Source organism: Peromyscus californicus, unplaced genomic scaffold (genome assembly GCF_007827085.1).
Source record: "Peromyscus californicus insignis strain IS unplaced genomic scaffold, ASM782708v3 Scaffold_7__1_contigs__length_154581171, whole genome shotgun sequence".
NCBI classification, from domain to species: Eukaryota; Metazoa; Chordata; class Mammalia; order Rodentia; family Cricetidae; genus Peromyscus; species Peromyscus californicus.
In genome coordinates, this window is record NW_026294595.1 from 63,639,636 (window position 1) to 63,664,794 (window position 25,159).

Below are 25,159 nucleotides of genomic sequence, written 5' to 3' on the forward strand. Positions count from 1 at the left end.
ACATGTTTGTATAGTCTTCGTTTATTATTTTGTCAACTCTCTCTGTTCAAGGTTCTGTCTCTATTTTTTCTTGATCCACACAGTTTTAGATAGGTTCTCCATTTTACTTCAAATGTGTATCTGTTTTCCTAGGTGTATATATATATATATATAGTCATTTGAGCTGACAATGCTCCTCACAAAAAGCATAGAATGCTTGATATGATAATGGTCACTACTCAATATTTTTGTGGCTGTACAGCCACATCTAATAAAATAGAATAGATCTTAATACTTTGATTTAATTAATTTTCACTAGTTTTTTGCTGTCTTTAGAAGTTTCAAGACTCATTGGAACACCGTAAGTTAATGATATAATTTGTGTATATTCGTGTTCTTCATTTAAGTAAAGGAACAGATCAATGGAACGTCGGATATGAGTTAATTAACCACCTTTGACTTATTGTCCGTAGATGAACAGAAACTTACAACAGAAAAATCAAATACCTCTTCTCTGACCGAATTTGTCCTACTTGGGTTTTCTGATGTCCCCCATCTCAGGTGGATTCTGTTTGGGATTTTTTTTCTCATGTATTTGACTATTCTGATGTGCAACAGCACTATAATGCTATTAACAAAAACTGACGCTGCTTTGCAGACACCTATGTATTTTTTCCTTAGCAATTTTTCTTTTGTGGAAATCTGTTATGTAACAGTCACCATTCCAAGGATGCTCATGGACCTTTGTACTCTAAAAGGAAACATCTCTATATTTGCCTGTGCCACACAAATGTGTTTCATTCTTCTGCTGGGAGGCACAGAGTGCCTCCTCCTGACAGCTATGGCCTATGACCGTTATGTGGCCATCTGCAACCCTCTACACTATTCTCTAGTGATGAACCACAGGATCTGTACACAATTGGTGGCTGCCTGCTGGATCAGTGTTATTACAGTTGTGATTGGACAAACATACCAGATATTCTCACTACCTTTTTGTGGCTCCAACAGAATTAGTCACTTCATCTGTGACATTCCACCCGTACTCAAGCTTGCTTGTGGAGACACGTTTGTGAATGAGATAGCAGTCTACATAGTTGCAATGGTGTTTGTCATGGCTCCCTTTATGCTGATCATTTTGTCTTATTGTAAAATCATCTGCAGCATTCTGAAACTGTCCTCAGCCAAAGGGAGGGCCAAAGCATTCTCCACCTGCTCCTCTCACCTGACAGTTGTAATCCTGTTCTATGGAACTGCTGGCATCACATACTTACAACCCAAGCCAAATCAATCCGAAATAATTGGGAAACTATTGTCTCTGTTCTACACCATTTTGATCCCAACTCTGAATCCCATTATCTATACTCTGAGGAACAAGGACATCACGCTGGCTCTGAGAAAACTGCTCAGTAAGTTACTAGTATGAGATAAAGATTTGAAGAGCACATATCTGTTTATCATTTATACACACACACACACACACACACACACACACACACGTATTTTTCTTCTGACATTCTTTAATATTGATTAAATTTATGTTTAACACCCAAATTTTGTCATGCAACATTAATTTCATACTTCATTACAGGGCCTCCATATTTCCAGATGGAAAATAAATCAGCTGCCTGTGTCTGTTATTAAGACCTACTTTTCACTGTCAGCTAAATACTCTTCTAAGACTGCCTAAGCAGCTCTTTGGCAGCGAATTTATTGTGACCTATGAGCAGAGTCAGTTGTCATATTCTGAGATGGATTTAGTTTGACTATCATACACTCTTTTCCTTGATTCTGTAGTTAATTTTGTTTGTTTGTTTGTTTGTTTTTAGTACGCTAAAATGTTAAAAGGTAGCTAATGTAGTTGAAGTATAAAGGTCAGGCATGGGTGGATGAGTAGCTCAAAGGAACTGTTTCTCACTAATTAGTTTGTTGTTTATAGATTTCAGGTAAGTGGGTCATTTTCTTTCGTCTTTTATACACCAATGATACGGCCACATTCCAATAGATAATCCTGATCTATGGCCACACAGAGGGCCTTGGTTTTACTGAGTTACAAAACAAAACCAAAAGGCATGATTCTGAGAAAGGAATAGAGAGGAGGCAGGATTGATAGGGCTCAGAGATAGATGAATAGATGATAGATAGATAGATCGATAGATTGATAGATAGATTGATAGATAGATAGGTAGATAAATAGACTGATGATAGAGAGGAGGTGAGAGAGAGAGCATACAGAATTCATTACACACAGGTTTTGCAAATAGAATCATTATAAACAAAGTGTAACCTAAACTCATCATATATATGTATAACATTGATAAAGAACTACTTTGACAGAAAACAAGTAAAAACATGCTAAATCTTAATTACATCTTGTATATGACTTGAAGCAATGTCTCAATTCATCCTTGGTTGTAGCATTAGGAGAAGGTGCGGCATAAAAAAATTTTGAAGCAATCTTGGCATTTTGTTTACTATAGTATTACCAAAATGTGTACAGAAATAAGAATAAAAAGATGGAAATATATTTAGAAAAATGTTAGCAGGAAAATTCTATGAATTTCTCAGAAAAACAGCTATTTAAGCTATGACATCTCTCATTAAAAAATTACAGATCAATATTCCCATCCCTGAAAAATGAAATAATATGTCCTTTATGAAAGTGTGGGTATTTTCTTAAATTATGAGGTTTTATTTACATAGTCAAATATATTTTAGGGATTGGAGAGACAGCTAGTGGTTAAGGGCATTTGCTGCTCTTGCAGAGGACACAGAAATCACAGGGTGTCTCTTAACCAGTTTTTTCACTCTAGTTAAAGTGGATCTGGTGCCCTATTCTTTTCTCTGGGGGAACAGGTATGCACATGATACACAGACATAAAATTAAACAGCACTCCATAAGCCTAGTTTTTAAATTAATACATTTTTATTTATGAATATATAGTTAAATCCTAAAAATATTTCAAGAATATCAAAATAGATGTTAAATATTGATACATTATTTATTAATTAATAACATGGAATATTATATATGCTATTATATATTTGAATTAATAATATATTGAATATTTATGCTCCTGTATAAAGGTATAGAAATAAATTACTGAAAATATAATAAAAACCATATAGAATTTTCAGAATATCCCACATACAATAACACAATCAAATTAAAATACATTCATAATTCTAGAAGAAAATCATAAGAATTACAAGCACCTCTGACACACAATTTACATTATTGGATTTAAAATGAAAGTATGTTTGCTATTAATGGCTGAAACTATCCCCATGAAATCTCACAAACATTATTGCCTAAACATATGCTGAACAAGGATGCTACCAATAGACTCTGCAAAGTGGTTGAGAAAAAGCCCATGGGGCATCAAACTTCCACGAAGTCTATAGACAACTAATGAATTCTGAGAGCAGGATAAGTAGCCTTATATACACAAGAACATACCGGTTGATTATCCAGTAGAAAACGGTCTATCCTGAAAATATACATACAAGTAATATTATACAGACTCAGCTGGTTATGTGTAAGATAATCTATCCATATGCATATATATGTGTAACAACAATTAATGGAAAAAGAGGCCATAAATTTGAAAGAGTACAAGGAAAAGTATATGTAAGAATAATAGACAGGAAAGGGATGGGGGAATATTCTAATAACATTAATATCTCAAAAATTAAAACAAATAAAATTTACTTGACCCCATCAAAATGTAAACCACAAACAAGAAGTATGGTAAATACAGAAAAAAAAGAGGGAGATGTGTGAAATATGCATAAGGATGTCTGAAAAAACACAAAAAAATTTGATTAACTGTTTACCTAAAAACAAATCCCCCAAATCTGCAATACTCTTAATTCTGTATATAATTATGCACATATAGTTGTTTCTTTGTTTGTTTTTGTTTTGTTTTGTTGTTTGAGATAGGGTCTTTCTATTATGTAGCTCTGACTGTCCTGAAACTCACTCTATAGAACATAAAGATTTAATGAACTTTTCTCATTTTGGCTGCCATTTCTCCCTCCAAGTACCAAAGATCACCTAACAAAGCCCCTAATACCAGACACGAGAAGCCTTATTTTAAGTTACTGCCCATGGGAATTCAAGAGAGTCCCAAAACATATAGCCCATTGTTGTTGCCCTTCATTATCCCAAAGAAGTGGAATATAAGTGCCTATTGATGTAGACATCACAGATTTAAGAAGCTGAGCCTAGAGACTATTGAGCAGGAACTGACCTGAAGGCCCCTCCTTGAGTACCAGCTCTCATGGTACCAGACGGTGCTCTGCAAGCTCTAAAAGGAGAGCGGTAGCTAACAGTTCAGCACAGCTATGATGCCTATGAAGAACATAAACACCATCATGACATGATAACCCTAAAGGTATAATACAGGCACACATTCATTGGTGGTCAAGTTCAGCTCATTAAATGGACTTAGCATGAGGGATTCTGCTCAACAAGAGGAAAACCTATTTAACTACTTGGTGCTAGTGACATCATAGTTATTGGAGGAGAATCTACAGCTGCTAATTTACTAAACTGGCACAATCCCCAACAACGACCTATAAGCATATTTCCTTGTACCCATAGATAATTGTAGCCTTCAATCATCATCAAGGAAACACCTCTTTGAAACAGAAGATTACTACAGGAAAACACAACTAATCAAAATGTAGATTTGTGGCACCCAGTCCCAATGAATGTATCTACAAAACATCTAAATGTTTAAGACTCATGGAATACTGAGTAAGAGGTGGTAAAAAGACAGAGGATTAGGGAGTTTTCTGTGACATTTTTATCCTAGTAACATCAGAGGCTACATTTATAGGGTCTCACAAACATCACTTGATCAAATATGAGCTGAAGAAGGATAATACCAATGAATATGCCAAAGTGGACAGGGAAAAGCTTGTGAGGTATCAATACTACACTATTAGCAAATGAGAAGAGATTAGAGAGGGAGGTGGTAATTCCAGAAAAGAGCATACCAGTTCTTTGTCAAGTGCCAACCAGACAACCCTGAAAACATATAAGGGTAACATTATACAGACTGACAGCATATATTTAGGAATCTCTCTCTCTCTCTCTCTCTCTCTCTCTCTCTCTCTCTCTCTCTCTCTCTCTCCATATGTGTGTGTGTGTGTGTGTGTGTGTGTGTGTAGAGAGAGAGAGACATAGATACATGTATATGCACTTATGAATGCAATAGTAATTAGTGGCAAAAAAGTCATTAATTTGAAGTAAAGTAGAGAAAGGTTTATGGAAGGGTTTGGAAAAGAAGGGACAAATGTTGAAATTATATTATAATCTCAAAAATAAAATTAAAAATACAAAATAACGAAATAAAAATTCAAAATACTATGACATGGAAGGAGATGACTCAGTCAACAAAACGTTTGCTTAATAAACATGGGAATTTCTTTGAATCCTGGAGACCACCTACAATTCTGATACATTGGCACAAACTTGTTATCTTAAAGCTAGGAGCTGGAGAATTGAAGGTTACTAGGCTTGCTATCTCAGTAGTCTGTCTTAATTACTACATACAAGTTTCAGTAGAAAACTATATCTCAAAAAGTGAGGGGTCCTCTGCTTCGACCCAGGTGTAAACATACAGATGTACACATATACAGAATCTGTACTTACCAAATACACAAATAGTACCAGAAAACATTTAAAATATGTGATCATAGACATATGATCCGAAAATAAAAATAAATGGCAACAGTTCTAGATCAAGGTTTTGTTTATAAATAAGTAAAATGAAAATACTTTAAAAAGAAGCCAAAGGGAAAGTGTGTCTTTATATCTATTTAATTGTATACAAGTGCGAGCTGGGAGTACATTGTTTTAGTACGCTTAGATATTTATCACATATTAACTTCTAAAGGTCCCTAAGCTTTGTATGCATAATTCAAAGTGTTAGAATTTGAGCAAAGATAAAAAAGGATATAAACTAATTAAACAGGTGTATTAGTACAATTTAGAAATACAGGAGGGGGAAAATAAATAATACAGAGCAAATGATTGCTTATACTATTATCACAGACCAAAAGAAAAAGAAAAAGAAAAGCCAAGAGATATAAATGACACTTTAAAACTAAATTTATTCTTTTCTGATTTTCTGGCATTTTCAAACTCTGCTACATTTTGTAAGACTTGTCTTATCTGGGTGATCATACTAACAGCGACTAGAAATGACATCATTATTTATAAATCAAATGTTAACCAATTTCTAAGGACTCATGTTTTACATGTTTTATTAGTTTTGCTGTTGTTTTGTGATTCTCATTTTTATTTGAATGGTATTAAACTCTGGAATTAAAAAACAAAACTCATTATTTTCTCTAACTATAACACAAATATTTTTTCCCTCACAGTTGGAAACAGAGTATGTCTTCCTGACAGTAATAGCTATGAATTCTGTGTAGTGATTTGAAATATTATTTACCTGAAGAAGTGTTCCCTGCAAATAAACACTAGAATATCATACACTTTGAATCTGATAGAAAAGAGAAGAGGGTATATAGGCTTGAAATAACTGGCACAGGAAAATATTTTCTGGACAGGACACCAATAGCACACGGTATTATGAACAACTAATAACTGGGACCTCATGAAGCTGCAAAGCTTCAATATGGCAAAGGACACCATCATTCAGAAGTGGTAAGACAGTGAACAGGAGGAGATTTTACCAAATATACATCTAAGAGAAGGTAAGTATCTAAAATTTATTAATTATTAAAAAATACTCTGTATCCAGAAAACAAATAGCTCAATTTAAAAAAAGGGTTCAGAACTAAGCAGAAAATCCTAAAAAGATAAAAAACAAATGACTGAGAAATATTTAAAGAAATATTCAACTCATGCTATTGGTTGCTGTCCACAAACAGATTGTAAGGCCTTATTGCTAAAGACAATAATTATATCACGGAACACCAAGAAGTTGAGCTGGTGCCTAAACAGAAACTTTTCCCTTCTGACTAACATTCACTGGAAGACACACTATCAGAGGAGAAAGATAACCATCAACCCAGCTACAATACCTGTGATCTACAATGGTGACCGGCCTCCAAGATACACAAATGCAATAGTAACTCAGATGTAGGAGTACAAACCACTCTAGGTTGGGTTTAAAACTCATCCCTATGAGGAAGAACCCATGCCTGACACTGCTTGTGTTACCAAAATTCTAAGACTAGATAGACCATAGGCCTAGGGGAAAACTAAATACTATTTACTCTGCTAAAGGATCATAGAAATAAAATGACTCCTTATGACAATCTGCTATACCCTTAGACCTGTGCCTTGCTCATCCATCTCCTGAGATGCTTCCTCTTGCAGTAGGTGGGAACTAACACAGAGACCCACAAGTGGGCAATGTGCAGAGAATGAGAGACTTTGTAACACCCAGTCCTAAACTGATGGCTTCAGAACATTCTTCCCCTCAGGGCACCGAGAACTATGCAGAAGAGGAAGGGGAAAGATTGTCAGAGCTAAAGGGGATGGATGACTCCAAGGAAACTACACTCTCCAGACAAAACAAGACTGATGCACATATGAAGTCAGAGATACTGTTGCATCACGCTCAAGATCTCCACAGACTGAAAAGTAGGAAGTAGACATGAGTTCCGATCCCTAACAAAGAAGATATCTGCAACTGAGATCCACTTGTAAAGGAAAAATTAGCTTTCTTTATGAAGTCTCACTAAGAATATCAGAAACACTTCAGGATAGGTCCCTTGCTCATCAGTGAGATGTTCAACAGAAAAAAACACAATGGTATTTTTTGCCTCATATTTCCTTGCTTAGATATCTTTTGTTTTGTTGGTCATATTATGGTTTTATAGTTTGTGTTTTAATGTTGGTGCCTGTTAGCCAAGTAAAAATCAATTTTCTCTTAAGGAATATCACTGGTTTTATTAGTTGCATTCCCGCAAGGCCTAATGCCCAGGTGTGGTTTACCAACAGAATTTGGACTTAATTTTTTATTTCCCTGTGGTCAGATTTTTTTACTTCATTGGTATTTTGCTTGTTTTATTTGTCTTTTACTTGATTTGCATTTATGTGGGGTTTTGTTTTTGTTCCATGAGAGAGACAGAGAGAGAAAGCAGAATGTTGGGTGACAGAAAAAAAATAGAGGAGAGGAGCTTGGAGAGAAGAAATCATTATTAAAATGTTTTTTTGAAAAAAAAAAAACTAAAAAAGTAAGAAATAGACTAAATAGGGTACATTCATACACACAAAGCTGAAAACAATTGATGCAGCGACCGCATGGGAAATGAGGTAATATTTTAACAAATAGTCTGACCTCATTTAAAGAGTCTATCTGTACTAGACATTTACCAAATACTTGTCTCAGAACATCCCTGTTAGTGATCAACAGTAGAAGGCTCATCATAGCATGATTCAGTTAATCATTGAGGTAACATTAGAAAATTACCAGATGAACAAGCCAGCAACATACAAAGAATAAATTATTATAGAAAAACAAACTAAAATTAAAATGCATGTAGTGCTATAATCATATTATGTACATATTCAGAGCTTGAGAGAAAAAGGTCTAGGGTTGCCTACATAGCTAGATACACAGTATAAGTATAAATGTATAAATAAAGACATAGACAAGAGAAATAAGACTCCTTGTTCTTGGTAAAAAAACAATACAGTTGATTGTCTTATGGCCACATATTATTGATCATTGAAACCAAGTAAGCAAATATGTTTTGTATTGATTTAAAAAATACAATTGATAACAATAATAAATATGTCTCTAACAGAATGAGACTAAGAAACTAGGATTTTCAATTTTTTTATTGATGGACATGCTGGCTTGATGCTTTAGAAGAGAAGGAAAGAGGTGAATATATACAAAAAGCAGAGTCATATAAGGCAAACTACAGAATGGGTCATACCAAGTTTACTGTATAGAAATAGAGAAACATTGTCTTGATATTAAGTATATTCTTATCCATGTACAGCTTAACCATTGACTCAAAGAACACAGCTTTGGTTAAGTTCATTGATGTTAGCTTTATATCCTCATGTAGAATTCATATAAGTAATATAAGAATTTTTAGATTATTGAAAGCTCTCTGTGTGTTCAGATTTATATGATTAATTCTGTTAGGCATCTGTCCAAATATTTACAGGATTTGTTCTTCTTTTCTGTCATTGACATACACATATATATTACTATTATATATATATATATATATATATATATATATATATATATATATATATATATATATATTGGACTTTCTTTTGACATGAAAAATTCTATTACTAAGAGAAGAATAGCTTTTTACTTGACACAAGAATATTAGGTTTTTTTCTTATTTGTTAACATTGTGCATAATGTGAAATGAATATTTTATTTGTTGCAGAATTATTTTATTTTGTAGCTTCTTTTTGATTTTTATTTGATATTCTAAAGATTAGATATGAAGCAGTTATATATTAGAAACCTAACAACTCCACTGATGATACTGTTCAAAATGAATTTTTATTAATCATTTTGTTTGTGACATATTTTGAAAATATTGTTTCCCCCTTCATGAAGATTCTTAAGGTACATAATGTTAGGCATAATTGTCACTCTCGGGCCTGAAATTTGGAATACACAGATTTCTTTCCTCATGGATTTTTCATTATTGCAGCTTGGCTTACTCTAGATTCTCATTTCACCCTAAATAAAGATCACTTTGCTTGTTAAAACTGTAACACGGGCTATCCTGCTAGGGTATACAGGATACAGAACCCATTATAGTGTACTGACTGGAGAAAAAAAAATACATGCTCACAGACTCAATCTATTATGAACCAAGGCTATACATAGTGTCTTCATAATAGAGAACATCACAGTGTAGCTGGAGTTTTCCTGCCTGGCCCACAGTCAGGACAAATCTCTCTCACCCGCCAGTCCCAAGCCGCTCAAACCCGATCAAGTAAACACAGAGACTTATATTGGTTACAAACTGTATGGCCGTGGCAGGCTTCTTGCTAACTGTTCTTACAGCTTAAATTAATCCATTTCTATTAATCTATACCTTGCCACGTGGCTTGTGGCTTACCGGTACTTCACATCTTCCTTGTCCTGATGGCGGCTGGCAGTGTCTCCCCCTCAGCCTTCCACTTCCCAGCTCTATTCTCCTCCTTGTCCCGCCTATACTTCCTGCCTAGCCAATGGCCAATCAGTGATTTATTTATTGACCAATCAGCAACACATTTGACATACAGACCATCCCACAGTACTTCCCCTTTTCTTTTCTTAAAAAGGAAGGTTTTAACCTTTACACATCTCCAAAGTCAGCTTGGTATATTTGGGAATTTGGGCGTAGCTTCTCTTACTACTTCCTGCTGGAGGGGGGCGCTGTATCTTCTGGGGAAACAAAGAAAATTTTAGGATCATGGAGTAGTCCGTGAGGCTGTATCATCTGAGCCAGTTGTCTTGAAACGGTTCTGGATGTTGGATCATCTGGGCCATGGTGTCATCGGAGACCTTTCAGGTGGTCTTGGCTGGTCAAACCTGATGTGTCTTAATCTTGAGCAAATCCATAGCCTCTGGCTTTCTGTGGAAACAAAAGAGACTCTTTTCCAAAGCAACGTATCCTTACATCCAAATTTTGAAGTCAAAGTATCTTTAAAATATACATACTGGTTTAACTCAGCTTCCTTTACAATCAAATATCTCTCTGTAGTTAAGAATCCCAAAGACAACACAATCCAGACTCTCTGTGTAATAGTCATCTCTACGTGGCTTATTTTTTATATTAATTTTACTGTCTCTTTAAAGACTTTATTTTTTTTTTTTTTTTTTTTTTCGAGACAGGGTTTCTCTGTGTAGCTTTGTGCCTTTCCTGGGACTCACTTGGTAGTCCAGGCTGGCCTCGAACTCACAGAGATCCGCCTGGCTCTGCCTCCCAAGTGCTGGGATTAAAGGCGTGCGCCACCACTGCCCGGCAAGACTTTATTTTTTTTTAAAACCATGTATTTGTTTCTATACTGTATATATCACCTTTTTTTGTCTCTTTTAAGCCTACGTATATTTTACATACATTTTAAACTATTACATCTGAATCTGTCTTATTGTGAATCTATTGCTTTAAGCTGCAGCAGCTGTGGCTGCTGGCTCCGCCCACCTCAGCTTCCCAACATGGCGGCGGTATGCTTACCGCCAGCTCTGGGAGCCATCATGGGTCTATGCTTTTATCCAAGCAGCGTGTAGCCCAGAAACCTCTTTTTTTTGTTTTGTACTAGCAAAGGCTAAATCCACAATGCAGCTTAATATGCCACTTGCAGAGGCCTCATTCCCGCCATACGGGGGCAGGTCGAGCGCACACGCTAGGAACCCGCCAGTAGCTCAAACCGGCAGCTGCCGCTCATTTGAGAGAGACAATTAGGAAGCTGTTTTTAGCTCCGTTTTAGAATCTTTTTTTTCAGGTTTTAGGTGGAAACTCTTGCCACCACGTTGAACGCCATTTGTTGCTAGAGTTTTTCTGCCTGGCCCACAGTCAGGGCAAATCTCTCTCACCCGCCAGTCCCAAGCCGCTCAAACCCGATCAAGTAAACACAGAGACTTATATCACAGCTTTAAATTTTGCCAAATTAGGTAATTATTGTCAAGGTTTAAATTTTGGACTATCTCTCACAGTGTTGCGCAGTAAACTGTCCATGTCTAGGAAAAAAAAAAACACAGTGTGCTTTCAATTCCACTGGGGGCCCAATTTAAATGTCAAGGTGGAGTAAACATTATAAAACAGGACAGTAAGCAAACCTTAAAGAGATTCAGTGACACAGAAATTTAGATCTGTAGACAGCGTTCAGGTGAGGGACAGAGTAACATTTATTTGAAGAGAACTTTATGGCCTTCAGAAACAAAATTCCTTAACAGAAGATGATAAAGCTTTGAGGATACAAGTGACTCTACTTAAAATAAATGATACATTAAATCAAGGTGATAAAAAGTCAAAATTAATCTGCATTAGAAAGGTAAATATGACTTATTTTATACTGAAATCCATTTTAGTTCAATATCAATGTATTCCAAATTTTAACATATTATAGAAAACTAATTTAAATGTTCATGTATGATTTTTTAAAAAAAATATAATTTATATAGTGATTGTTATAGTAAACACAGATGGTGAACCTCTTGAAAATCAAGAAATCTTTCCCTATTATAATTTTGTGACACATAGATAATTTTATGGAAAACTTCATTTTGAAGCAGTACATTCTAACAGATTAACAAAGTAGTAGCATATTCCTTTATGTAGTCTTAATCATATTTTAGTTAGAGTCTTAGAATTAAACAACCAATGTAATATATTTATAATAATGGTGATCCAAGCCTAATTATTTTTAAAGAATCATAATGAATTCACAGAAATAAGTACTATGCAATATAATGAAAAGTATTTTAAGATCAACGGCATTATTTAAATTCATTAGAGGAAGTATAGCTTATGCATAGCAAAAAACACTCTAAAAACATTGTGCAAAGTCTTGATCTTCAGATGACTTAGAAGACTGGTACAAATTCTTTGAATTCTTTGGATTTATTCAGACAGGAGAAACTTAAAATAGAAATTCCCAGGCATCATTCTTATTGGTGCAAACATAATAGAAATTAAACATTTACCAAAAAAAACCCCATTATTTGACTATAGCACAGTGAGTAAATTTCTTCTCTTTATAGCTTTGTATCCTCCAGATCAGAAGGTAAGTCATTGGTCAGAATGTCATTTGTGTAACTATATTTATTATTGCATACCTCTAAACTGTAGTGTGAGTAGATCTAGAAATATTTTTTAAGAGTAAAATATATAAATCATTGTCACTTGAAAACATAATGGAGGAGAATTTCATTGTTCTTTTCTTCCATATTAATCATTTTTTGCTGCTTGAGAGTGAAAAATTCCTTTAAACTGTCTTTAGTTCAAAGCTGAATGGCATAATGAGCATCAGACAAGTGCAGAGTACTATTTACTAAAGAAAAAACATGGTTGAAGTAGTAGAAAGGTCCTGGCCCTTTTCCTGCATGTCATTTATGATTTACTTGATATAATTCACACTAAAGCATAGAGAAAACTTCAACAAAAGGTTCTCATGAGAAGTCCTGATATTGGAGAAACATTAAGGAGAGGTGAATGAAAGGAAAAAGGTTGTAAAAAGAGATTCGTTGCTGTATCACCTTCAGGCAGATTTTAAGGTTTCATTAAAGTTTTCTCATAACAAGGAAATGACACTCATTTCCAAAATAAATTTTAAGCAAAGGGAGGGATCCAGAGAATGTCTTTGATTAAGTTTTTATTAATCCATTTGGACTGAAATAATTAGAAAATGTAGAAGAATTAAACATAGTATTAGAAAACTAATATAGATAACATTTGTAATAACATTTGTGCTATGACTACATCAAGAGTTTTGCTTATAGTAAGAGGTGAAATTCTCACAATACTTCTAAGTAATTTTATAATCTAGGTCATTGGATAGCTTAACAAATTATGGCCAAATGCTACCACAGAATGTATCTTAAACAGTAGAAGAAAGTGGAAGAACTATTCAAATACATCACATTTTAGTAGGACTCTGTTCTCTCTTGACAATTATGATACTACACTTTTTTTTATAGACAAGGTCCAATGCACAGTGTTGTAGAGATGAAAGATGAATAGGCCTAAGTGAGAAGTCAGTTATCATCACAGATAAAATTTCTTAGGAATCATCCTCTTCAGGAATGTAAAAGTACAAATTTAGCTGCTACAGTGAATGAGGACCTCTTGGTCACTGTGTGAAAATAAACCCTCTGAACACACCAAATTTATGACCCTAAAGAAAAAAGGTTTGAAAGAAAATAATTTTCAGTATAAGGCCACCAACTGAAGTTTTAATAACTTCAAAATTGCAATGGTGCACAGAGTCCTGTGTGGAGACCTACCCCACCAGGAACTTAGGTCACCTGTGAAGAGGTGGCCTGGAACTGAGGAAAGGCAAGTGCTCCCCAGTGTCCCTCTTACCAGGAGACAATCAGACACAGCAGGGAATCAAGTCAAGCAAGAACTTGTTTATTGATAGGCAGTAAATCTCTTTTATACCAGAAAACCTCAGAACCCTAGGAGGGGATGAAGGAACCAACCAATCATTTTAAAGATCACCCTATTTACAAGTTGTTTATGCCCAGACATCATCTCCTGTTTTTAGCATAAATAACTTGAGCTAACTTCCTTTCTCACTATTTGTCTTTATCTCCATACAAACAACCCAAGCTAACTTTCTTTTAGCCACCCTTTGTATCTGTTCTCTGCACAAACAGCTTAAACTAACTTCCTCTGGTACCATTTGTATCCACTCTCTGCACAAACAGCTTAAAGCTTAAGCTCTATTTCTCTAAATTTCTTTCGGCACCCTCTTTGCAGCCCATGTATGCCCCACAGTCCTGAGAGTTTAACAGGACAGCCAGTGACTTTGCTTCATATGGCTACAGACTCTACCTCTGTGTCCTCAACACACGGCGCCCTGTCTTTCCTCCATTGTACTGCTACCTTCATCCTGGTATGAAATGTGTTCCTAAGCTGGATAAAATGAACGAAACCTTTTAAAACCCTTACTTAATATAATTCAGAAAGATGCTTCTTTTAAACATGATATCCCAAAATTTTATGTCATTATTGTTAAACTGCTTGTCACTATGAATTGAAAAATGAAGTAAATATGTTCAAATTAAATCATAAGATGAAAGGAACCCTTGAAATAAATAACAGTGTGTTATAGTGCTCAAGCTAGGTAACAGGCAGTATTTTGAATGTTTTAGTCACAAAACTATTATAATAAATGTTTGAAGAAACAAATAGACAATAGTATTGCTAAGGCATTCATGTGTATAATTTCACATTTTTCCTTTTTTATTGAAATTTGTTTTCTCCATATAATATAGTCTGATTATGGTTGCCCCTCCCTGAACTCCTCTCAATCAAATCGACACCTTTTTCTTTCTCTCATTAGAGAACAACAGACATTTAGAAAATAATATGAAAATAAATATGGTAAAGTAACAACATACATACCAGAATAGGATAAAACAAACAAGCAAACAGAAGGGAACAAGCCAAAAAATAATAAAAGCCTAAGCATGTGTCACAGAGAGCCATATATTCACACTCTGAAAGCTCTGAAAACACAACCTGGAATCCACATTACGTATGCAAAAGATTTGTAAGGTTTACAAACAATGCTATGACAAAGCATTTGGGACAAAGAACTGCCCCAAACGCCATTGTGTTTGTTTAGTATTGGCCATCTGCTGTTGATCATGGGATCTGCCCTAAAGAGTGGTTTGTATATCCAGTGAGACTGTATTGGAGAAAACAGTTTTTTTCTTTTGCAGTGATTATCAGTTGGATATAACTTATGGATTAGGGTAGGGACAATTTTTATTTTAAATATCTAGTAAATGTTTTAAAAATTATATTTTTCCCCAAAAATCTAACATAATTCACATGAAGTAAAAACAAAAGATTTTCTTTTAAACATTTTAAAAATTCTATTTGAAGTGTGTAAGTGTTTTGCCAGAATATATATGTTTCAGGTCATCCCAAATCTGGAGTTACAGACAGTTGTGAGTTGCTATGTGGGTGCTGGTAATCAAACCTGGGTCTTTTTTTAAGAAGAACCAGTGTTTATAAGTGCTGAGCCAATTTTGCAGATCAATAAAAGCATTGTCAGAAATGGTATCAGAGATAATACATGTCTGTCGGTATATTTATCAGGAGTTTCCAGTGGTGCAAGGTCTCTGTGTATAGACCATATTTTAGTATAGCCTGAGCTGTAGAATTAGGTAGGTTCACATTAATTTTTGAAGATATTTTAGGGAATCTACAGAGTTCTAAAATAGCTAAAACTAAAATTTATAAGCACCAATACATTTACATTAGATACTATTGGTCAGTTACTGAAAACTAATCAAGATGACTGGATATTAGGATAAAAGCCTCTTAACCCAAAGGGAAATTAAACAACCCATGCTGACTGAATCTGCTTCACAGATGAACCGCCAACAAAATCCACAAGGAGGAAATCTAACCAATCTGAAGGAGTTTGTTCTTCTGGGATTTTCAGATGTTCCCCATCTCCAGTGGTTTCTACTTGGACTCTTGGTTGTCATGTATTCCTTTATCCTACTTGGCAATGGCTTCATTGTACTCATCACAAGGGTAGACTCTGCTCTTCAGACTCCCATGTATTTTTTTCTTGGCAACTTTTCCTTTTTAGAGATATGTTATGTATCAATTACTCTACCCAGAATGGTCTTCAATCTTAGTACCCAGAGAAGAAGCATCTCTTTCATTGCCTGTGCTTTACAAATGTGCTGCACTCTTATTCTGGGGGCCACAGAGTGCCTCCTCTTGGCTGTCATGGCCTATGACCGTTATATGGCCATCTGTAACCCTCTGCACTATCCTTTAGTCATGAACCAAAGGGTGTGTTCTCAGCTGGTGATTGGCTGCTGGATCAGTGGAATTCCAGCACAGATAGGGCAGACATCACAGATTTTTTCTCTTTCATTTTGTGGCTCCAACCAAATCAATCACTTCTTCTGTGACATCCCCCCAATACTTCACCTGGCCTGTGGTGACATCTTTGTGAATGAGATGTTGGTTTTCCTAGGTGCTGTGATATTTGTGTTGGTTCCATTCCTGTTAATAGTCTTTTCCTATAGTAAAATCATCTCTACAGTCCTGAAGTTGTCATCAACCACTAGTCAGGTCAAAGCCTTCTCCACCTGTTCATCTCATCTTGCAGTTGTGATATTATTTTTTGGATCGGCTATGATTACATATTTTACATCCAATAATAGTCATTCAGGTGGAACTGATAAAGTGCTTTCTCTTTTCTATACTGTTGTGACTCCCATGTTTAATCCGTTGGTATACAGTCTAAGAAACAAGGATGTCACAGTAGCATTGAGAAAATTCTTATGCAAACAATTTACTAAAATATAATGGCTTATACTACAGATATAAATTTGAATGTGCCTATAGCTAAGTTTGCAGAGGTATCTATTTTTTAACTATGTATCTTATCTTTTCTACACTAGTGATTGCTACAAAATAAAATTTAGTTGTGATGTTGAGAGACATTTATCTCTTAAAATATATTTTGTGATGTATATATTACCAAATTAAATACACTTCATTTTTACATTTATATTTATTGTGAACTCTCACTCCCAAAGAATACTTGATATAATTAATATTACCAGATTTAATGTAACACATATTCTGATATGCTGCTCTGTCTGGTGACCTGTACATTATCTCTAGAAGTCACAATATCATCGTAGAGTACCTACTATTTCAATTTGCCCTCGGACTTCTAGTGCTAGGGAACACATGTTCCCATAAATTCACACACACACACACACACACACACGCACACACACACACACACACACAGACACAAACACACACACACACAATTTTAGAAATAGTTACATGAGATGCTGAGAAGATATTTTATTCTGTGTTCGAGTGAAAGCTTCTCTCCACTTAGTTTATGACATCATTTAGTTCCAGAAATTCCCAATTTATGTTTTGTGTAGGTGATTTGTCTCTTGGCAAGAGTGAAGTACTGAAGACACCTACTCCTGCTGTGTGAAGGGCACTATGTGATTGTAGCCAAAATAGCGTTCCTTTTATGAATGTGGGTGACCTGGTATGTGTTGCCTAGTTATTTAGCATTGTAATATCTTCTTTGTTGATTTTTCCTTTGATAGCATATAATATATATTATATCTGTTCTGATTGGTTTTAGTTTGAAGTATAGTTCCTCAGATACTAAAATGGCTATAGCAGTTTGTTTCTTGTGGCATTATTACTTAAGGTTTAAATAAAAGCAAATAGAAAATGTGTTCATTGTGAATGTAGAAGTCAGTAATAACTTTTTAAAAATGTTTTTCCTTTTTGAAATTAAAATATATTTACATTGTTTCCCCCTTTGCTTTCCTCCCTCCATCCATTCCTATGTATGTGTGTTATTCATATTCATGCCCTCTATTCTTTTCCTGTTGTCACACACACACCATTACATACACATCATATACATATATGTACACAAACTTGTTCACTTTATGTAAATTGACTTGCATGATTTTATGGCTGACCATCTGCTATTGGATAACAATGTGTTTGTTCTTCATTGGAGAAGACTCTTTCTCATGCTCTCAGCATTCCTTAGTTACCTCTAGTTCTTTGTCTATGTTTGAGGCCCCATGAATTTTTCCCCCTCTATGATACCTTATCTACTGGAGTTATATTTGTTTAGACAACCATATTTCTAAACTCCATGGCTGTAGCTTCTCTGATAGTTAGGAGACTTTCTGGTGATATTTCTGTCTTCTTATTCATACAATTAAAACCTGATTTTTTATTATTTTGTTCTTGCCTAAAAAAAGGCTTTACATAGGGATGATATAAATTCAGAAACATGCTGACCTAACAGTGAGATTTAGGTATCCAATACATTGTGAAATTTGAACATGATTTCAAAGGTTTTTTTTTTTTTTAATCAGTGAAATCAGCCAATTCTAAACACATTTATTTGTAGATTCCTAAGTAAGACTAAAAAACACAATGTGTTACTGCTTTTTTGCCTCGATAAAGACATCATAAGTGTGTATCAATCACCCAAATGACAAGTAAGTCAAAGAGAATAATTAATAAACCACCAATACTCTTATCCAAAGAGGTCAACAGACATCACTAAATGTAGTAGAATGATTAACATCAGGAGGCAAATAAAACTAAGAAAAATATAGTAAAGAAATCCATAAAGTAAATAACCTCTCCCTCTACTTCAATTAGAATGGAGTAAAGTAGAAACTGAGAAATCCCTATATACTCAATGTGCCTGATAAACTATATATATGTATGTGTGTGTGTATATATATATATATATATATATATATATATATATATATATATATATATATATATATATTTGGGTAGGAGCAAGACCTGTTTTTAACAACAATAACATTCAAATGTGATTGGAAAAGTCCAGTGAAATCCATTATCAATAGAGAACTGGCTGCCCACCATAGGGAGTGACAATAAAGGAGGATTTGGAATTTGCTCCTTTTTCTGAAAGACTTGAATGTCGTGAGTGGTCCTTCTCAGGAAGAAGCCTGTAGTGGGATGTTGCTTTATAAAGTACCTACACAACCTCGTTCTAAGTTGATGCAAACTGGTTCTCTTTAAATGTCATTAAGATAATATAAAATATTTATTACTTTTAAATTGATAAGATTTTATGGGTTTTAGGAATCCATGTAATCTAGTCAGCTTATGTCATGTTACAAAATTGTGAGAAAAAGTCTTTATTACTACCTAAATAGTATTAAAAGTGCATATTTATTTAATATTTAGTATTACTAAATGTGATTTATCTCTTCTTCTCATGTCAGTGTCCTAAATATAATATATTTCATTGAACATTGCAAAGAATTTTCTGGCAAATAAAGTTCCATTTCATATACTCCATGTAACTCATAAACAATAATACTAAACTCATTACCTCGTTCAAGCTTTCATAGAGGCTAGTTTGATTGTCTTAAAGATTTTACACTTTGCTTTATGACTTAGATCCCTTTACAGAATTTTGGGAAAGTTCTATGTCTCTTTTTACATTTGTTCTTCTTCCAGTTTTAAATAATAATAATAATAATAATAATAATAATAATAAATAATATTGTTATTATTGTTTGGGGCAGGTTATTATCAGAAGCTGAAGAGCTGGATCATCATTTAACAGCTCATGCTGCTCTTCTTCAAGATGTTGAATATTTTATTCACATACTCACATGAGTTTGCTTAACACCACCTGTAACTCCAGCTCCAGATTGTCAAGTGTCTTCTACTGCTCTCCATGGCACCACATGTATGCACTTATACACAAAAATAAAAACTAAAACTTTTTAAAAATAAAGATGCTGATCATCATTATGTAATGATTTGAATGCAAATTCTCATAGCAATTATTTAGTATTCTATAAACATAATGATGTCTACAGTTAAAGTGAAAATATTACACAAAATTGTTTTAAAATATGAAATAATGCATGGTTCATGATGAAGATTCATGATTCTAAAATACTTATTTTAATTTCTCTTGTCTAAAATATTAGTTCTGCATTAATATAGGATCTGGTGGAATGTTCTAGAATTCTCCTCTGCTATCATTTGACCCATCAATGTGTATTTGTATGGTGACATTTGGAGAGTTTAAAGAAATTATTCATATTACTTTATGCTCTACCTTAAGAGGTCCTTGGTGGGGATCATAAGTAGGAAGTAGGTGGATTTCCAAGCTGGGACACCTGAACATAATTGCTGATTAATAAATACTGAGTCCTAGCTGTCAACATGTAGTAAAGATAGAAATGAAGCTGTCTGTTCTCACCTTCACTGCTATCATCATGTATCTACATTTTACAAAAATGGTCATTCCTGGAAATTCTGCATAACACCCAGTTCACACACTCCAGGGAGAAAAATGAGCTTTACTTTTCATTCTCTTCTTCCTATATTTTTTGGAAAAATAAAGTTAATATGATGAATGACTTGGGGACATGCTGAATTTATTCCTGGTGAGTGATGCCAAGACTTCTTGTGCATTTACCATCACCTATATGACTGCATTATAAATCTGAAATTTTGTTAGTGTGTCTTAATATAATATGTAAAATGTGTGTACAGTGAGGTGCATTGGTGCTTGGCACTACTCTCAGGACTGGGAGGCAGAAGCAGACTGGTTATCATAATTTTGAGGTCTGATGAATCTACATAGGGAGTTCCAGTCCATCCATACTACAAACAAGACTCAGTCTCCAAATAAATTAATAAAATTAAATAAAATAACTCCCAATTTCTGATGTTTTCATTGTTTTTTATTTCTTTTTTGAAAAGTGAAAACATTGTTTCAACTTATTTATTGATTCATTTACTTATTTACTTAGAAACAAAGTCTTACTATGAAACTTTAGATGGCTTTGAACTTGCAATCCTCCTGCCTCAGCTTTTGAATTTCTCGGGTTGCAGTCATGCACATTGTTCCTGGCCTTTTGTAATCACAAAACAGAAAAAAAAACATATTTAGACTGCAAAAAGAATAGTTTACTCAAGTGTATCTTTGGTGTTGTTTTACTTTGTGGAGTTTCTTGATTCACAAGGAAATACATTTCCTCCAATTAGAAAGTGACTTGGGGAAGGAATTTATTCCCAGGGCAGAGACAGTATCCTACTTAAAAAGCACAGTGTGAAAAGTGTGTTAGAAGGTGATTAACCTCTTTTTAAATAAATTCATACATAAGCTTAGAAATACAAACTTATTTATCATTCCTTGTCTTACGCCAATTTACAAAGGTAAGGATCATGTTTCATGTATTCTACTTTGGATACATACCAAATTTATATTTCCCTGTGCTTCTTTGCATTAGCTTTAGGATAATATTACTAGGTCAGTAGAAAGCAAAATATGAAATATTTTTCAATATGAAAGATAATGTAGTAGAAAATATTGTGAAAGTCACTAAAGACATTGTCTTACGTACTACCATGAATCAAATAGTAATTGATTTTTTAATTTAGAAATTTTAGAGTAGTCTTTTTCTGTTACACATGTTTAAAACTATTTTACAAACAATGGAACTAGAGTTTGGGGCTGGAGAAATAGCTATGTGGGTAAGAGCACTAGCTGCCCTTCCAGAGGACTTGGGTTCAATTCCCAGCACACACATGGCAGCTCACACCTGTCTGTAACTTCTGACACCCTTACATCAATGCACATAAAATAAAATTAAAGACATTATTTAAAACAAACAAACAAAATAACTAGAATTCATATCTTATAAAATATAACTGTAAATAAATGATCAGAATGTTTAATAAACATCAAAATGTACCTGTGGCCTACATTTATCAAAAGGGATCATAGTTGTTAAAAATTAACATCTATTATGAAAGAATCTAAAATTACTGGGGTCACATTGGCATATTTTCCATTTCTTTTTCTTTTTTCGGAGCTGAGGGCCTTGCGTTTGCTAGGCAACTGCTCTACCAGTGAGCTAAATCTCCAACCCTTTATTTTCCATTTCTGTTTTGATATTTTTGCTATAAAGACATTTCTGAATTCATGTATTCAAACTTACGTTTATTCTCTACCTTTGATGTTATTTCATATACTACCTCAGTATGTTTTGTATGCATTATACTTATTGGGATATTATATTATTTGATATTACAATATTGACAACCAAGATATTCATTGTTTCATGGGGTATGTGATTTAAATAAGCTTAAACATCTTTAGTCAAAGCAAAAATGACTATATTTTCCTGCAATGCTTAACAATTTTACAATTTTGTTTCTTAATTATTTCATATAGGAATATTGTATCATTTCCACATATCCCACCTTCAGCTTTATTTCTTAGTTAAATTTAATTAATTAAAAGTTTTTCAACAGAAAAATAGGAGTTTTGCTACATGATTTCAGCATCCTTTGTGGAAGGAAGTGCAGGAACTGATGTGGTAGCACAGTGACAGACCATTGCCTAGCATGCACCAGCCCAGGTACTCAGCTGGTAAATGTCAAAATAAACTACAAAGAAAATGGTAAGTATGTTTGGATAGGTACAAGAATCTCCAATCTCTCTTGCTTAACTTGTAGTTTAAAATGGGAAATTCAGCAAACATGAATGAAATAGATATCTTTTTCCATTTTCAAAGTTATTTATTTATACCATTTATTAGTTGTTTGCAAATTTCATATATAGATACAACACAGGCTGATGATTTTTCTTCCAAATGAAATAATGACATTTCCCATTAAAACAGAAAGATTTCTGTAGAAATAGAGAAAGCAAAACATGTGCTAATGTTGTTTTATGTAGTATTTTTTAAAGCATATCTCTATTTAGAAACATACATTTTCATTGAAATGGTTTGAAATGCTGCAGAATATATTACAATATATAAAGAACCTGCATATCACACCCACATCCACCTCCCAAAATCAAACACAGTAAAACCAAAGAAGGCACACTTTATACTTATGCATTTCTTATATTGTGACCATGGCACCTTTTTATGGCAATATCTTTCAAGCAGATGTAGGTCACATACTACATCCTGGTCTTCTAGAAAATGATCTGGCTGTAGGGTTTTGTCAATGCCTATGTTTATAGTACTAGACTGTGTTAAATGGTTGAGGAAACATGTTTAAATGCACCATGTAGTGTAATGAAGAAGAAAATAACTTTGTGGACTAATTTTATGATCTTGAAATGACAGTATAGATCTGCCACCTTTTACTGAAAGTATTTGTACATTTTAAGTTTCAGTTATAGTAAGTTCACATTTTATATTAAAATTTTATCTACAGAATTCTGGATTTTCAAGTTCTATCACTACTATAACACTATCATTAGATATGATATAGTGGTGATGGAAAAAGAAATTGTTTTTGGCTTAACATTCTTATTCTTGTCAAATATCTTTAGGAAGTCCAAGACCAAATATGCACAAACCCATACACCTTCCAAATTTTCATATATTTTGGGGGACTGAAATTTTGAACACCAGCCAAACAACACTCTCAAAACACAACTGAAAGCCAAACTCCTCTTTGCAATGACTTTGCGGATTCATCCTTAAGTGACTATTACTGAACATGAAAATATGCTGATGCTTTGAGAAGTATAAGACAGTCAGGTTTTTCTGACAGATTTGACAATCATTGTAAATCCCACATACTAACCTGTGGCCACATACAATAAGAGAAAATGTATCTACTGCCGAAGAGAGTTAAATGGATGCATGAATAGGTAGAAGGATAGAAACAAGGAAGATAAGGGTAGAATCAGTAGAGTATGTGATACTTTTTTGATAAAGGGATATGTTCAGTTGTTATTTATGAAATACTTTCACAATTTTCTAAGTGTTGAGAAGTTTTATAATGAAGTATTGAAAACCAAGAAATATATGGTAAAAGAGACATTTAAATGAACACTGTAGTTCTATGGTAAATATAGCCTAGAAAAATGCATGAGAACACGTCAGCATTCTCAAGCTTAAACTTCCAGAAAGGCATGCAGTAGAAGAACGGAACAAGTGAGGCATCTGTATAAATACAATCAGGGTGATTGTGAAAGGCTTAGAGCTGCATGACATGAGCCCCAATGGATGCAGTTTTGCTACAATAGATGTTTATTCAGAATAGGGAGATGCACCACTTAGATGCACTTCCCTGAACGTGTGTGCAGATGCAAAAGTGTGGAACAGCTTCTGTTCCTTGAGCATCCTGAGACAGAAAGACATTAACATTCTTTATTTCATCCTAAGTTCCTAGGTCAAGTACAGAAACTTTAAAATATATATAAAAATTATGACTTTAGTTTTCACAGTCTGAATACTGAAAAGAAATACCAATTTTAATTATTTTACATTACATAAAATATTTGGGAGACAGTTAATGACTAATTGTACTAAAATAGCCTATGTATCAAACTAACATCCCTAACAGAGGAATAAGATTGAAATACTTAAATATATTATCAGTGTGCCTTTTTAGGACTTTTTGAATTTTACTCACATATTATTTATTAATTTATTAATTTCAAGCTAATAATCATAAAACAAAATATTGAGCAGAGAAAAAAATACTCAATTGTAAGAAAGAATCATACCCATGGGAGACCTGCACCATTATGAACAGAAACAGAGGAGGTGTGGAATGAATTAAATAAAAAATAAATAAAAGAAAAAAGAATGGATCATTGTTTAACAATATTAACTCAAATTTTGCATTTTGAATATTGAGAAGGAAATTTAAACTGATGTGTATAAAAATGCAAGACAACAAAAATGATAATAGTACAAATAAGCAAATAAAAAATACTGAAAGTTTTTTTTTTTTCTAGATATCCTGATTCACAAGAAATACACTTCCCCAACATTTAAGAGAACGTGTAAGATGTATGGCTTTATCTTTTTTAATCTTTTAGAAAATTACAAAGTTTGGAGTGTGGTATCTGTAGCTTATAGGTTGCATCGGAAAATCAAATGTAGTAACATGACTTGCACTTCTGAATGAAACACCTCCAAGC

At 33.9% G+C, this 25,159-nt stretch overlaps 2 protein-coding genes across 2 annotated transcripts; both read left to right on the forward strand.

The window, feature by feature from the left end:
- Nucleotides 1–424: 424 nt before the first annotated feature.
- LOC128100901 (olfactory receptor 10AG1-like) lies at nt 425–1,402 on the forward strand (the record flags this gene model as incomplete). The annotated part of the gene is made up of 1 exon (XM_052723642.1): nt 425–1,402. A coding segment is annotated over one exon (978 nt), but the record flags the coding sequence as incomplete, so codon positions are not given.
- Nucleotides 1,403–16,041: 14,639 nt separating this feature from the next.
- LOC128102026 (olfactory receptor 10AG1-like) lies at nt 16,042–16,998 on the forward strand. The gene has a single exon (XM_052725528.1). The coding sequence runs from the start codon at nt 16,042–16,044 to the stop codon at nt 16,996–16,998; it is 957 nt and encodes a 318-aa protein (XP_052581488.1).
- Nucleotides 16,999–25,159: the final 8,161 nt, after the last annotated feature.